Genomic DNA, 16,616 nt, shown 5'->3' with positions numbered 1-16,616 from the left:
CTATTTAGGAGCGCAACACCATTTTTTACTTATGTAATCGTATACCGCTCAAGCTTCAGCACTTGCTGTGATACTCATCACATCTCCTGCTCTGATACATTTGATCCATCAGTCCTGATTTAAATTTCACATGGATTCCGTCTCCAATTGATTCCTTGCCACCTCCTGGATCTGCGCTTCCCAATTCTGTTGTTTTCATTCAGTTTTTCATGATTTATTTTATTTTATTTTTGTATAATTCAATCTCCATAATTATATTGGATGATTCAGTGCCCCCTTTTTTCTTAGTTTTGTACAGTATGGAAATGTTAAACCCCTGTCAGTATTTTATTACTGTCTGTGTCCCTGCTAGAGATATCTGGTGGTTCTAAAGGCAGGTTTTTTACCCTATTGCATTCTATGCATTAAGGTAAAACACCTTCCCCGTGCAAACCCTGCCTCCCCGCCCCCCAGCCCCATGTTGATCCTGCGATGTGCATGAGAGCAGTGGCTCACCCAGGTCTGTCTCTCCTCATTGGCTCACAAAGTAGTGGGAGCCATTGGTTTCAGCTGCTGTCAATCACAGCCAGTGAGCCAATGAGGAGAGAGCAGGGAGCAGGGGCAAGCCATGTTCTGTATGTGAATGGACAATGTCCATTTACAGGAGCCAGGCTTGGCAGCAAGCCTGCTCGAGTGCCCCCATAGCAAGAGGCTTGCTGTTGGGGGCACTTAGCAGGGAGGAGGAGCCAGGGCCTTCAGTGGGGGACCCAAAACGAAAAAAGGACTGGGGCTGCTCTGTGCAAAACCATTCCACAGAGCAATTACGTATAATTTTTTTTTTTTTTTTTTTTTGTTTTCCTTTACATTTCTAACCTTCAGAATCACTTTAACCATGTGTTTCATGACCACTGTCACTTTCCAAATTCCATATTTTACAATTATCTACGCAACAGAAATAGAGGAAATATTTTCCAATATTTTCCAATGATGATACCTGGCCCAGTAAAAGTAAAAAAAAATGGGCTTTAGATAAACTTTTATACATACATTTCCCTAATTGACTACAAACATTGCATTGTATATTATTATTTGAAATATATCAGTTTATTTTTGTTTATCTACATTAGATTTTGCATCCAATTTTGAGAAGGGTCTGAAGTTCCCCAGATTCATGAAAGAGCCTACAACCCAAAATATAAAGACCTTAAATGCAGAACTGGAAGTCTTGAAGAAGGAACTGGAAATTCAGAAAATAAAACGTCGTCTAAAAACCTCTGGTCACAGAGCCAAACCTCAGATGAATACAGCCATTCCACTGGTAACAAATGTGTGTATATTGATCATTTTTGTGACAGTAGCTGTGTAAACATACTGTATACAAAAAAACTACATAACTGAATAATGTTGCAGGAATTGAACAAACCCAACTCCCCCGATCTTGCTAAACAGTATTTCAACTTCAGTCATGGCCTGGAGCCAGCACCATATGACCCAATGTAAGTACCATATTTTCATGTTCGCTGGAATCACATCTTGTATTTATGTAACAAGAAATGGCTATGGATGATTAATATCACGAAGCTGTAACCCTACTGAGTATCCTTCAATACTACAGGGGTTATTTACTAAAATTGGGGAGTGCCAAATATGATAACGCTCTGCGTAGAAACCAGCTTGCAAGTTTTAGACCCCCTTCAGGCTGAGGTGCTTTAGCACAAAAAAATAGCACCTGTAAAGCACCTATAAATCACCTGAAAAGCACCTGAGTGCTTTCACACTGGGGTGGTGTTCTTGCAGGACTGGTAAAAATGTCCTGCAAGCAGCATCTTAGGGGCCCTGCCTATTGAAATGAATTGGGCAGCACTGTCAAAGCCCCTGCAAAGCGATTTGGCAGCGCCACAAGATGGCACTTTTAACCCTTTCTTCGGCTGCTAGCACCACTATAACAGTGGTACAGCGGCACTAAAATTAGCGGCACTTTACCACTAAATCCCCAGTGTGAAAGTACCCTTTTAATTGAACAAGCTGAAGTTAGAAGCTAATTGATTACCATGCACAGCTACACCAGTTTTAGTAAATCTCCCCCTATGCGAGTATAACACTGACCCAGTACTAAACTATTAGGGTTAGAAAGGTTGCTGTTGTCCCTGTCCCCTGTGAAGACCGAAGTCTATATGAGCTGACATCTCTCACAAGAAAAAACATCAGGAACAGATTCTCTTTGTTTGCCCTCAGAACTTCTACATCTCTTCAGTTAAAGCAGAGTTCCACCCACATATAAGACTTTGCGCCATCTAGTTAATCCATGCATCTTAAAAACATATTGGCTAATTTTTTTTTTCTGTGTTTGTTTTACCTTCTTCTCCATTTTTATTCTTTTTCTCTTCCTATGTACCCCGCTGCGGTGCATTTCCCCAATTGCTTTGGGCCCTCCTCCTCCCCCCGTTGCCTTCTGGGACCTGTGTGTGTCCCAGAAGATGACGGAACCATTTAGCAAGCACAGCACAGCGCACTCGCACATGGACAAATCGGCTTGGGATGCCGACACACTCGAGCCCAGGACAGGTAAGTGTCCTTATATTAAAAGTTGGCAGTTACAGTATTTGTAGCTGCTGACTTTTATTTTGTTTTGTACAGGTTGTAACTCTGCTTTAACATTGCATTAGTCTGCAGACTGGCAGACCTACAGTATGGTTAAAAGTCCAGTTAATTTTTTCATTATGAATTTAAGAATGGTAGTCAATGCAATTCAGGAGCTTAACCGATCCCTCTTCATCAGGGCTAAAAATATTATATAAAACATTCATAAGAATTGTGCATTAGTTAGTATATGGTATACTTGTAGTAACATCTAAAAAGTAATATGATATATGATATGATATTTACTCATATAAATACTAATTAAATGCTGTTAACTGACTAAAAGGAATGATTCAGAAAGCATATGAGATACAATAAAGTTTAAAGTAACCTACAATAAAATAAAGATAAAAAAGCAACATATTTACGTGTATAGGACATTTTTAAAAATGGTTAGAAAAAAAAGTGTAAATGTCTGTCAGTGCACAGTGCTTGTATTATCAAGATTAGTAAAGATAACAAATACAACAAAGCATAAAGAATAAGTGTGGAGAACATAAAACAGCATGGAGAACATATTGCGTCTTAATAGTTTTATGTATTGCTCTTGTTGCAGCGCTGGTTTTGTGGTGTTTTACGACTATCTCCTTGGCATTGATCCATCTTATCGAGTATGCAGAGCGGTAGTTAGTCTCTGCAGTGGAGGGCAGGAGATGGGAAATCCATCAGCCCTTCCTCCCATTTATTGTGAGGCTGCTTTATCCAAGTTTCATGACAACAAGAAGCAGAATATCGCTATGTTGGCTACGAAGCAGGCTGTTCCCAGGTACCCTTTCAAATGTAAATTATGTTAATTCAGATGGCTTTAAAGACTTTGTATTCCCATGTCTGGAAAAAAAATGTAAAAGCTTCATAGTACATGCAAAATATTTTTGCAGTCCTAATTTTTTAACTCTGTTATAGAGTCTGTTTATCAATGTTTTCATCCAAGACTTTTCCTTTTTTCTAATATAATCTTGAGAAAATTTGTAAAATTTGGGTAAAAGTTTTTGTGATAATGTGATTTTTACATATAGTTCGCTACTAAGTAATTCAATCATAGAAATTTGTGAGCTGCTGATAATGGTCAGTTGCACTTTCTATTTCAATACCTAGATAACACACTTTATAAGTGATATACACATTTTCAATAGTAAAGGAAACCTGGGTTTGCTTTAGGATGCATTCACACCTGATCTGTCCTTTGTGTTCTGTAATACACAGTAAAGTTAAAATGTGATATATTATGCGTTAAGATTTTTTGCAATAAGGCAGCCCATCCATTTAGAATTGGCTTTTGAAACATGGCAATGGACCAAAAACCTGTGCCCTTTTTCTTAAATGCAGAGGGACACATTGGGTAGCATATGTTTTAGGTGCGTTGCAGCAAAGATCTGTTGGCACATACTGTACTTGTGCATGGGAGTGTCATAGTAAATGAATGGCATTGCATTGAGTGTATATGTTTTTGTGGGTTGCAGTAGCATGCTGTAAAATGTGCATTTTGCTTCACATCACCACAACGTGTAGATGTAAAACCTTGTATACCAAAGAAGGCTGTGCAGGTAATTTCTAATTCCTATTGTTATTGAGAACAAAAAGTGATTTTCATATATTTCCGTTCGGTGTTATGTTCAGACTTTAAAAAAAAAAAAAAAAACATTTTCTAGGGTTGCACTGATACCGATACTAGCTGCTTTATTGATAGCCACACAGGGAGATCGGTGATTATAACTCCCCCCCCGCCATGGCACATGTCGTTCCTGATTGTCCCCTATATCCTTATCCAGCTCCCCTCTGTGTCCTCCTCTGTGCTCCTCCGTGGGCTCCTCTGAATCCCTCCTGTCCTCCCCTGTTCCCCCTCTGTGTGCTCCTCCGGGCCCGTCCTCATCCTATTCCGTTTCCCCTTCATGTGCTCCTCCAGTTCCCCCCCATCCTCTGCCCCTCCCCCCTCCCAGATCTTTCAGGATGGAATGCATAGTGCATAGTCCATTCATAACTGTGCATTGTAATCTGTATTTACGATGCTTTCGTTTATGAATGGAGTAGAGCCGCTGTCTCCTGTCCATTCATCTTCAGTGCAGCTGAGGCTGGTGAGAAAGAGACTGGGGAATATCTCACCTCAGTCCTCCCTTTCCATGTCTCAAAAGGGAGATGTCAGAGGTCTATTTAGACACCCCCCTACCCCCCCCCCCCCCAACAGGGTTGAATAACAAAAATTAATTAAAAAAAGAGAAACATTGTAACAAATATTTTGTAAAAATTAAATTTAATGTAATTTAAAAATTTTTAACACTGACTGTCCACTGTCCACCCCCCCCCAAAAAAAAAAAGAAAGCACTGTTAATATATATATATATATATATATATATATATATATATATATATATATATATATATATATATATTATCTCATAAAAGTGAGTACACCCCTCACATTTGTTAAAAAAATTTTTTTTGTGACAACACTGAAGAAATTACACTTTACTACAACGTAGTGAGTGTACAGCTTGTATAAACGTGTAAATTTGCTGTCCCCTCAAGATAACGCAACACACAGCCATTAAAGTCCAAACCACTGGCAACAAAAGTGAGTACACCCCTAAGTGCAAATGTCAAAATTCGGCCCAATTAGCCATTTTCCCGGTGTCATGTGACTCGTTAGTGTTACAAGGTCTCAGGTGTGAATGGGGAGCAGGTGTGTTAAATTTGGTGTTCCCGCTTTCACTCTCTCATACTGATCACTGGAAGTTCAAAATGGCGCCTCATGGCAAAGAACTCTCTGAGGATCTGAAAAAAAGAATTGTTGCTCTACATAAAGATGGCCTAGGCTAAAAGAAGATTGCCAAGACCCTGAAACTGGATTTCAGCACTGTGGCCAAGACCATTTAACAGGACAGGTTCCACTCAGAACAGGCCTCACCATGGTCAACCAGAGAAGTTGAGTACACATGCTCAGCGTCATATCCAGAACTTGTCTTTGGGAAATAGACATATGAGTGCTGCCAGGATTGCTACAGAGGTTGAAGGGGTGGAGGGTGAGCCCGTTAGTGCTCAGACCATATGCCGCACATTGCATCAAACTGGTCTGCATGTCGTTCCAGAAGGAAGCCTCTTCTAAAGATGATGGACAAGAAAGCCCCGCAAACAGTTTGCTGAAGACAAGCAGACTAAGGACATGGATTACTGGAACCATGACCTTTGGTGTGATGAGGCCAAGATAAACATATTTGGTTCAGATGGTGTCAAGCGTGTGTGGCGGCAACCAGGTGAGGAGTATAAAGACAAGTGTGTCTTGCCTACAGTCAAGCGTGGTAGTGGGAGTGTCATGGTCTGGGGCTGCATAAGTGCTGCCAGCTCTGGGGAGCTACAGATTATTGAGGGAACCATAAATGTGACATACTGAAGCAGAGCATGATCACCTCCCTTGGGAGACTGGGCCATAGGGCAGTATTCCAACAGCATAATGACCCCAAACACACCTCCAAGAAGACCACTGCTTTGCTAAATAAGCTGAGGGTAAAGGTGATGGACTGGCCAAGCATGTCTCCAGACCTAAAACCTATTGAGAACCTGTGGGGCATCCTCAAACGGAAGGTGGAAGAGCGCAAGGTCTCTAACATCCACCAGCTCGGTGATATCGTTATGTAGAGTGGAAAAGAGCTCTCGTGGCAACCTGTGAAGCTCTAATGAACTCCATGCCCAAGAGGGTTAAGGCAGTGCTGGAAAATAATGGTGGCCACACAAAGTATTGACACTTTGGGCCCAATTTGGACATTTTCACTTAGGGGTGTACTCACTTTTGTTGCCAGCAATTTAGACAGTTTTTTAAGGGGACAGAAACTGTTATACAAGCTCTACACTCAATACATTGTAGCAAAGTGTAATTCCTTCAGTGTTGTTACATGAAAAGATATAATAAAATATTTACAAAAATGTGAGGAGTGTACTCACTTTTGTGAGATGCTGTGTGTGTGTGTGTGTGTGTGTGTGTGTGTGTGTGTGTGTGTGTGTGTATGTATATATATATATATATATATATATATATATATATATATATGTATATATATATATATATATATATATATATATATATATATATATATATATTGTAAAAAATAATTAAAAAAAGATTGTAAAAATAAAATTGTAAAACGATAAAAAAACTACTGACACAGTCCACACCTCATCAGTGCCACCTATCTGTGCTGCATATTAGTGCCACTTACACATGACATTAAAAAAAAGTATCTGTAATGACTACTTGGGAAAAAAGTATTGGTACTTGTACTCTGTCTTAAAGTGTCATCGGGACAACCCTAGCATTTTCCTTATACTTTTAGTCTGCTAAATATGAATTAATGTGTATACTTTTTTATATTTTTCTTTTTCAGCTAGTGGGTGGCAAGTACATAACTGGTATTTTAGGAATGACTTAGAGAGGTTGGTGCTCCCCATCTGTTTTGGACCTATGCACACTGGGCATTTAGCTTTGGTGCATGGGGCTCTGGCATTTAGATTAGGGTGGAAGGTGCAAGCAGAACTTACATTTAGTGCAGTATGCCCCCAGGAACAAATGCCAAACGCAGGCTGCACTAAATCGCTCTTTACACCGCAGCAGCAGCTGCCAGTCTCCAGGCCAACAGGCTGGCCATAGCATGGATGGACGGTGTGCCTGTATCTTCCAGGTGCACACTGGAATCTCATTCACTGGGCCTAAATGCCCAGTGTGCATAGGGCCTTAAAGATAGATGGTTCCCTCTAGATGCTCAGTCTGCAGATGCAGTCGACAAGTACGCAGATAGTGCTGTGCTCTCTTATTATTAGATTGTCAAATTTGCCTTGCACATACCAAAGCATAAAAGCTTCCTACATTGTAAAATATGATTTTTTTTTTTTACAAATTAAAGTAACTATTTCCATATATCAGTTTATAAACTTTAAAACAAAACACAATTGACCAAAATATAAGATGTGCAATCAAAACATGGAAAGGAAGTAGAACTGGTTAGGTGCATTTTCAGTTTTGTATGAGTAATTTTTATGTGTTTTTATGTTTGTAAACCATATAGACCAGTGGTTTGAAAACCGTGGCCGGGGGCCAGATTTGGCCCTTTGCTTGCTTTAATCTGTCCCTCGGGCACTATTTCATCCACTGATACCAAGAGTAGGGTATAATTTCCTGCACTGACACCAGTAAAGAGGCACAATTTCTCCCAATGGTACCAACGATGGGGCACACTGGCACCAATGAAGCAAACAATGGAGATTTTTTCCCCCCCACTGACCTTGGGACCTTTTCTACTCCCACTGGCCACAGTCCGCCCCCCCTAAAGTCTAAAGGACAGTAAACTGGCCCTTTGTGTAGAAAGTTTGGAGACTTCCGATATAGACCCTTCCACGACAAAAGTAAGTGCCACATAAAAAACAACTCTTCCTACTACTGAGATTTCAAAACATAACGTGAAACAAGCAGTGAATGGAATATCAATATTTATGCATTTCAACTTGTTTCTTTTTCTGTCAGGGTACGTCCTTCTCCGAATATTTCTCTAATAATTGAACTACAGGCATCGGGTGGTTATGACCCCTATGGACAAGAAGTCAGTCGTCTAATACCTCGGGGGTGGGTAAAAGTCGACATTTTTGACTTTCAGAACAGAGTTATCAGTGGGCAATGGAAAGTTCCAATTCGTACACTTCCTGTGAAACCATCGCTCACTTCCGGGGCTTTGAATGGGGTTCCTCAGGTAATGCATTAAATCCTTTGTTCAGATAAGCCAACTGAATCTTTTTTTTTTTTTATACTGACATAGAATAGATACACTAACTGCAACTTACTGAATTTTTGCACTTTGTTACAATATATTATAGTAATTATATATCTACTTTTTTAGCTGGAAAATGCAGAGTTGTATTTTCGCCTTGTTAATGCAAAGGATGCAGACATACAGAGCACTTACCCCATTGACATCAACAACTCAGTATTCTATAAGTACCCTCCAATGGTAAGTCCCACAAACCATCATAGCTTTTCTTTCTTTTAATTAACACAAATGTGCAGTAAATGTGAAATGTATCTTTGATGAAATAATTTAGATAATTTGCTATTATCAAAATTATGTGAAATAAAAAACGCCACTTGTGCAGAGCACTTACAAGAACTTTTTTATTCAGCACTACGGTTCAAGGCTAAATACTAGCAACTTCCAGGAGTTCAACTAAGAACAGAAGTTCATTGTAGCCCTAAAGTATCCATTTTCCCTTGCTTTGCAAGAGAACATTGTGCCTGATAATATGGCTTCTTTATGTAAAAAATAATTATCTGGTAGTGCCTTGATGTCACAGAATGAAGTTTGTTGCCATGATGGTATCTGTTCAGTGGAAGCCAATTTCAGTTGTAAAAGTACTGTTCACCACAATCCATGTGCTGCACAATGCTTTTTCATTAAAGGACAAGTCAAGTTCATGAATTGAATTGAAATTTCCTCAGAACTCCTTTCTGTCCCCCTCAACCCTAACCTGGGACTACCCTAACCCCCCTCCTCCTTACCTGCAGATCTTTAGTCTGACAGCTGAATTCTCCCATTCTGTCAAATAATTTAGTACACACTTGTGTGCTAATGTCCATAGGCCTGAACAGGTCATGCCCATACTCTAGAGCTATCTTACATTTAAACCTATGGGATGTTAGTGCACCGGCACAAGCAGGCTGGCCTTAGATTTTTACTGTCTGTGCTGTAGACAGCATGGGAGGCTGTAGCCATAAAAGGAACTAAATTATGACCTAGAAGGGGGAAAGCTACACATATTAGTGTATTGAGTAGGCTAAGGACAAGGGCTGGGGGATCTTTTCTAATTCATAAGCTTGTATAATAATAAATATAAAAAGACCATTTAATGCTGGTGTGCGGGCTCTGCTGCATGCACATGTTCTGAGATGAAATAGGCTGACAGGAGGAGGGTGCATGCCAGTGGCGGCTGGTGCTCAATATTTTGGGGGGGTGGGCAAACAAACCTGCCCCCCTCACTTGCACAAACACCACCGCCTTACGTGCGCGACAGACTGGAAGGTGGTGATCAGTCCGGCCTTACCTAAGGAGGCTGCTCCTCACTCCAGGCTCCCGGCTTCTCCTCCTGGACGAACAGGAAGTGGGTCATGAGACCCGATTAGTCCTTAGACTACCTGATTGAGTGGGAGGAGAAGCAGGAAGACATTAGCAAATATTAATTCGCTAATGTCACACAAGTGGGTGGGCTCGGGGTGCTGGGCACCCTTTTTTGAAGACAATTAGACTCAGCCCTTCCTTCTCAAAGCTGGCCGCTCAGCTGTCGCCCAATTGCCAGTGCCTATCTCTCTACAGTGATTCACTTGTTGATGATATCCTGCTTGTCAGTCCTGCCTACTTAAGCCGTCCAGTTCAGATGATTTCTGCCTTCGCCTTGATCACATCTCTGGAGACAATCTCCTGTGTTCCTGTTAAAGACTTGCTTGGCTGACATTCCTTCTGGCTCCAGATCCTGCTTGCTGTTCTACTATGCTCATCTATGGCTCCCTGATGTTTTGGCTATCCATTCCGGTTCCTGAACTCTGGCTATGTTTTGACTACATTTACTCTGTTTACCTTTTTTATTATTATTAAACAAGTGTGATGTAACTATACTTCAGTAGGCAAAGGTCATGAATTCAGAAGATGCAGTGAATCCATTTGTTGCTAATATTTTTTCCAGATTGGATGAGCAGGATCACTGCATGGATACGTTTGCCATAGCGTTACTTGAATATTAGCACTATAAGAGGTATGGCTGGTTGGGCTCTGCTTTCCCAGCGATTTGGGGGCAATTCAGTCCAATTCAGAGGGTTTCTTAACCAGTTTGAGATATACTTTGAGATGCTGCCCCAGGCGTTTCCCACGGACAGACGCAAAGTAGGTTTCGTGATATCTTTGCTTTCTGAGAGAGACTTGGCCTGGGCAAACCCTCTATGGGTTGTTTTGAGTTACCCTGAGTTTGTGACTTCTTTTATAAGGGTATTTGATGTTCCTGCATGCTCCGCTTCTGCTGCCAAGTGCCTCATGTCCATCAAACAAAATACGACATCTGTTGCCGATTACGCCATTGAATTCCATACTTTAGTAGCAAAGGCTGCTTGGAACAATGAGGCCCTTGTGGCTGCTTTTTCTCATGGCCTCTCGGATACCATCAAGGATGAGATGCCAGTCCGAGTTATACCCACGTAGCTGGAGAGGTTGATCATGTTTGCCATCCTCATTGACTCCAGACTCAGAGAAAGACTCCCTTTTAAGGAGCACTTGCGGAAGTCTCCTGTACACTTGTCTGCGACCTTTGCAGTCCCACCCTTGCCTCCCTCACCTCCCTCACCTCCCATGCCTCCTGGTTCTGAGTCGGTTGGTGAAGATGAACCCCTGCACTTTGGCTTCACATGTCTCACTGCAGATGAGAGAACCCTTAGGAGGAGGGAGAGATTGTGCCTTTATTTTGGCCAGACAGGTCACTTTTTGAAGTTTTGTCCTACCCGTCCAGGGAACACCTGAACCTTGAGGTCCTGTCATGGACAGACCTTAGGTGCCATTGTTTCATCCCCAGTTATCCAAAAGGATAAGCCCCTGATTTTCGGTTACCCTTTCTTGGGCTGAGTCGTCTGTTGACATACAGGCTCTAATTGACTCTGGGGCTGCAGGCCTATTCATTGATGCTGCCTTTGTATCAAAGAACTCTATTCCGCTGCAGCTGTGTGACACTCCACTTGCCATTAAGGCTCTTGATGGAAGACCTCTACAGCCTGCCCATGTGACTCATGAGATTGTTCCATTGTCCATGACCATAGAGGCTCTTCACCATGAGATAATCCAATTTCAAGTTATTTCCTCACCTAAGTTTCCTCTGGTTATTGGTTATCCTTGATTGGCTCTGGCTCTGTGCTGAGGTTCTCTTCTGGTCGCCACAATGCAGTAAGACATGCTTTCAGAAGGTAGTCAATGTCCCGTGCATCTCTTCACTCTCCTCCCTGCCGGAGGAGTACCGTGATTTTAGCGATGCCTTTGACAAAGGTCAACCCGGTAGTTTGCCTGCACACCGGTTGTATGATTGTGCAATGGACTTCGAGGATAAGGCCATGGAGGAGTATGTTGCAGAGGCACTTTATCAAGGTTTCATCCGCAAATCCTCATCTCCTGCTGGTGCTGGTTTCTTCTTTGTGAAGAAGAAGAGTGGTGAACTGAGACCTTGTATTGATTATAGGAGTCTCAATAATTTCACAATTAAGAATGCCTATCCGATTCCATTGATTACAGAGTTATTTGACCACCTCAAGGGAGCAACGGTTTTCACAAAGCTTGATTTGAGAGGTGCATACAATCTCATTAGGATTAAGGAGGGCGACAAGTAGAAAACTACGTTTAATACCAGAACAGGCTATTATGAGTACCTCGTAATGCCTTTTGGACTTTGTAACGCCAGTTTTCCAGAAATTTATTAACGATGCCCTCCAAGATATGTTGCAGTTATGGTTGGTGGTTTATTTTGACGATATCCTCATATTTTCCAAGTCCCCGGAAAGCCACCACACAGATGTCTGTCGTGTGCTTCAGAAACTAAGAGAGAACAATCTCTATTGTAAATTGGAGAATTGTGAATTCCATCGTGAACAGGTTAAATTCCTGGGTTATATAATTTCCACTGCTGGAAATTTACTTGGCTTTGCCAACTATTATCGGAAGTTTATTCGTAACTTCTCATCTCTGGTCAAGCCCCTGACTGATATGACCAGAAATGATGGTAACCCACAGAGTTGGTCTCCGGAGTCCATTAAGGCCTTTGAGAGTCTAAAGGCTGCCTTTGTTTCTCTTTCTGTGTTGGCACATCCTGATCCTACATTACCTTTTATCTTTGAGGTTGATGCTTAGGAGACTGGAGTTGGGACCCTTCTGTCTCAATGTCCTACCTCTGAGAGTACTATGCATCCTTGTAGCTACTTTTCCAAGAATTTATTTTTTACCTGCGGAGTACACTTATGAGATTGGTGACAGAGAGCTGTTAGCGATCATTTTAGCCCTTAAAGAATGGAGACATATCCTCAAAGGTACCAATGTGCTGGTTCTCATTCTTACTGACCATAAGAATCTCACTTTTTTTTTTCTGTTGTTAAACACCTCTCTCCCAGAAGGGTGCGGTGGGCTCTTTTCTTGTCTAGTTTCAATTACATTGTCTCATTCTCACCCTGTACTAAGAATGTAAGGGCTGTCACAACAATTTTCCTCCACTTCCAAGATGGAGTCAGTTCCTGTTCCTCTGATTCCTCCTGATTGTATTCTGGCTACAGTTCGCACCAGTCTCACTTCTCCTTTGGGTGACAAAATTCTTGCTGCTCAGGTCCATGCTCCTTCTGAGAAACCTTGTAACTGCTGCTTTGTCCCAGAGAGTCTCCATACTGCCGTGCTCCAGACTTACCATTCTCCAAAGGCTGCTGGCCACCCTGGGAAGAATCTCCCACTCTTTTGGGCCATTTCCCAACTATTCTGGTGGTAGTTTCTGTGCTGATGTAACCAACTTCATAGCTGCCTATTCCGTGTGTGCTCAGAGCAAGACTCCATGACACCTTCCAGTGGGCCTCCTACAACCCATAACCAATGGAGAGAGGCCCTGGAGCCACCTGTCTATGGATTTCATTGTGAAGTTACCCAACTCCCAGGGCAACACAGTTACCCTTATTGTGGTTGACCGGTTCTCAAAAATGTTCCATTGTATTCCACTTAAGAAGTTGCCCACTAAGGAACTGGCTTCCATTTTTGCTTGGGAGATCTTTCGCTTACATGGGCTTCCCAAGGTGATTGTCTCGGACAGGGATAGCCAGTTTGTGTTCTGGTTCTGGCGAGCCTTTTGTGCACAGTTGGGAATTCAGCTTGCTTTCCCCTCTGCGTATTACCTGTTCGGGAGATATAGCGCTTACGTGGGCTACCCAAGGTGATTGAATCGGACAGGGGTAATCAGTTTGTGTCCCGGTTCTGGCGAGCCTTTTGTGCATAGTTGAGAATTCAGCTTGCTTTCTCCTCTGCTTATCACCCGCAGAACGAGCCAATCTGTCCTTGGAGCAATTCCTATGTTGCTATATTTCTGAACATAATAACAACTGATCAGACCTCTTACCGTGGGCGGAGTTTGCTCACAATAGTGCCTTGAATTCTGCTTCTGATTGTCCCCATTTATGGCAAACTATGGTTTCCAACCTTCCATGTTGCCTGACTCATTTATTCCGCAGAGTATTCCAGAGTAAAGGAGCATCTTTGTGGTCTTCGTTCCACTTGAGCACAAGTCCAGGAGGCTTTAAGACATGCTAATGATAGGTACAGACTCCATGCTGACCGCAGACGCCTGCCTGGGCCTTCCTACCAGGTTGGGGACAGGGTCTGGCTATCATCTTGCTACCTCAGACTTCGCGTTCCTTCTTGAAGTTTGCACCTCGGTTTATAAGACCTTTCTTCTGATATGCGTATTTCGAATGTATTTCATGTCTCCTTATTAAAACCTTTGGTCTGCAACCGCTTTACCACCTTGGTGCCTTGTCCTCACCATGTACAGGTTGAGAACCATGAAGAGTATGAAGTACAGTACATTGTTGACATCCGTAGGTTCTGTGGGCGCATACAGTACCTGGTGCATTGGAAAAGGTACGGTCCAGAGGAACGCTCTTGGGTCTCATCCTCGGACGTACATGCCCCTGTCCTCCTCCGTGATTTCCATTGAGGAGGGGGTACTGTCAGGGCTGGGCCCTTCCTTCTCAAAACTGGCCATTCAGCTGTTGGCTAATTGCCAGCTCCTATGTCTCCACAGTGACTCACCTGTTGATGATATCCTGCTCGTCTATCCTGCCTACTTAAGCCATCCAGTCCAGATGAGCTCTGTCTTTTCCTTGGTCACATCTCTAGAGACGCTCTCCTGTGTTCCTGGCAATTGAAGGAGGATGAATTGCTGAACAGGCTACTCCACGACAGGTGTCTCTGTACACATACTGATCGCGTTTATTTCAATAAGTCATCTGGCAACATTGCTGGCATTTCCCTATACTGGTCATTTGTAACCAGTCTGCAATCTTATTGATTCAACCATCCAGACCTGATTTTTGGTTGAAGCGTCACTACCCAGCCTGTGCAGTTACTGGTCAGCAGGTGCATTGATTGCACCTTTTTTTCAATTCTTTACTTACTCATTAACGGCAAATATATGCATAGACCTGCGGCAACTCTGATGCAATTGCTATGATCTGCTGCTGCGCCAATTCCCGATGAAGCTCGAGTTACGAGCGAAACATGTTGAATAATCACAGCGTAGTGTTTTTGTTTTTATGCATCAATGTGGGGTAATTTTGGAGATGATCTACACCTAATCCAGCCTCACCATTGATTTTTATGACTGTATATTGTTTGTTTTGCACATCTTTGATGGATGTTGACTGAATAATAATAAAAATATTTTTGCAATTAATAGTTGATTGCATACTCTGTTGATCTGATACCATTAAAAATCCCGGGGTTGACATTTTCCAACCCGTTTTTGCCCCTTCTTTTGTCCTCTATATAGAATTCTGGGATGTGGTATCCTCCTCTCTTCAATCCTTTCTTCTTAATTTTTTTTTGTGTATTTAGCTGGTCGCCTGGAATCCAGCTTTAATTGTCAATGGTTCATAACAAAATATTCCAGACAGTGGGTCTTGGCTCTGTACATCGACAGCAGGATTTTGCCACAGCTAACAAGCTCTGTCCATTGAGTGGTCTGAGCAGTATTATCAGGTTCGCGGTACTGCATACCAACAGGAGATCTGAAACTTTACAGCCTGACCCACCCACCCTTCTTTTATAACTCTCTGAAAAACTAATGCTCAAGGTTCTGTTTTCCCATTAGAAAGGAGTTATAGATGCACCCTACAACTGACTTTCAAAAGGAACAGATGGAAAATTCAACAGGGTTTATTTAACTAGTTATTTGCTTGGCCTAAAACTGTATAACAATGTAGCTGTTACAATTGTTAGTAAAGTAGGAAGGAAAACTTTCATGAGAGATTTGGATGTTAAAACAATAATCCATTTACAATATTTACAATAATTATCTTGACATTGCAACATGATTTTCCATTGATGAACGTATTTTGAAATATCATGATGCATGTTATACTGTTTACCAATTTTTGTCCAATGCCTTCCAACAAGACTGCATGCAGTTAAACTATAATACTCTTATCCTTTTTCCTGCTTATTTTTCACTGCCTTTGTCTGAACTCAAAGTTCTGTGACAAAGACAGAATGTTAATCATTATAGTTCAACTAACACAACTATTTTGTTTCACTTTACAGACCATGGCTTATTTCCACCCAGAGGAGGTTGTTCTTCCATCTCCTTACTATGGCTCCTCACAGTTTTTTCCAAACATGCACCCCATCTATGGGGACAATGTGGATTCCCCTCCTTCCAGGGATAGAATAATGACCCACTGAAATGAATGAGATCTGCATCTATGAACACTTGACCATCGTCTGTTGATAATAATTCCATTTTGTGTTTATAAAAAAATATTTCTGATTGTATTAATATTTTCAGACTGCTGTATTATTGCAAAATCTAGCACAATGTGTACGCTAAGAATAAAATGGAATGGCGGCAAAAAAAAAAAAAAACACAATAAAAATAAATGACCAATTAAAAGATACAATAAAACTAGCTTTTGCTCAATATTAACTTCAGTTCATAGATTTCCTTTCACAGTGCTTTGTTTTAGCATAATTTAAACCACTTCCTCTGAGACTGGTCTCCCTGAATCTGCTCCAGTCTGTGACTGGACAGTGAAAGGAGAAGCAGCACATTTAATGATGTATTGATGATTACAGAGCTGTGCTAATTTTTGTATTTTCATCTGCCTGAAGTTCAGCCTTAACAGTACCCATAGATATAATATGGTCTTAGTAATTTTTGAAAATACCTCAGTTGGACATTATTTGACAGTTTTC

General features: G+C 41.6%; 1 protein-coding gene across 2 annotated transcripts in view; it reads left to right on the top strand.

Annotated features, from left to right (window-relative positions):
• Nucleotides 1–16,341, top strand: part of LOC143974232 (coiled-coil domain-containing protein 17-like) — a 93,463-nt gene extending 77,122 nt beyond the window's left edge. Inside the window, exons 8-13 of one of the 2 annotated variants that reach the window (XM_077475400.1) lie at nucleotides 1,107–1,297; nucleotides 1,390–1,475; nucleotides 3,176–3,385; nucleotides 8,126–8,348; nucleotides 8,496–8,606; nucleotides 15,966–16,341. In XM_077475400.1, coding sequence (XP_077331526.1) covers nucleotides 1,107–1,297; nucleotides 1,390–1,475; nucleotides 3,176–3,385; nucleotides 8,126–8,348; nucleotides 8,496–8,606; nucleotides 15,966–16,106 — 962 coding nt within the window. In that variant the 3' untranslated portion in view covers nucleotides 16,107–16,341. Of the gene's footprint in view, nucleotides 1–1,106; nucleotides 1,307–1,389; nucleotides 1,476–3,175; nucleotides 3,386–8,125; nucleotides 8,349–8,495; nucleotides 8,607–15,965 lie in introns of both variants that reach the window. The other variant, XM_077475399.1, reaches the window with a different exon arrangement.
• Nucleotides 16,342–16,616: the final 275 nt, after the last annotated feature.

The sequence above is a fragment of the Lithobates pipiens genome, unplaced genomic scaffold (assembly GCF_037356315.1).
Source record: "Lithobates pipiens isolate NorthernLeopardFrog02 unplaced genomic scaffold, aLitPip1_a1.2 Scaffold_13, whole genome shotgun sequence".
Taxonomy (NCBI): domain Eukaryota; kingdom Metazoa; phylum Chordata; class Amphibia; order Anura; family Ranidae; genus Lithobates; species Lithobates pipiens.
This window is presented reverse-complemented; position numbering and strand designations above follow the sequence as displayed.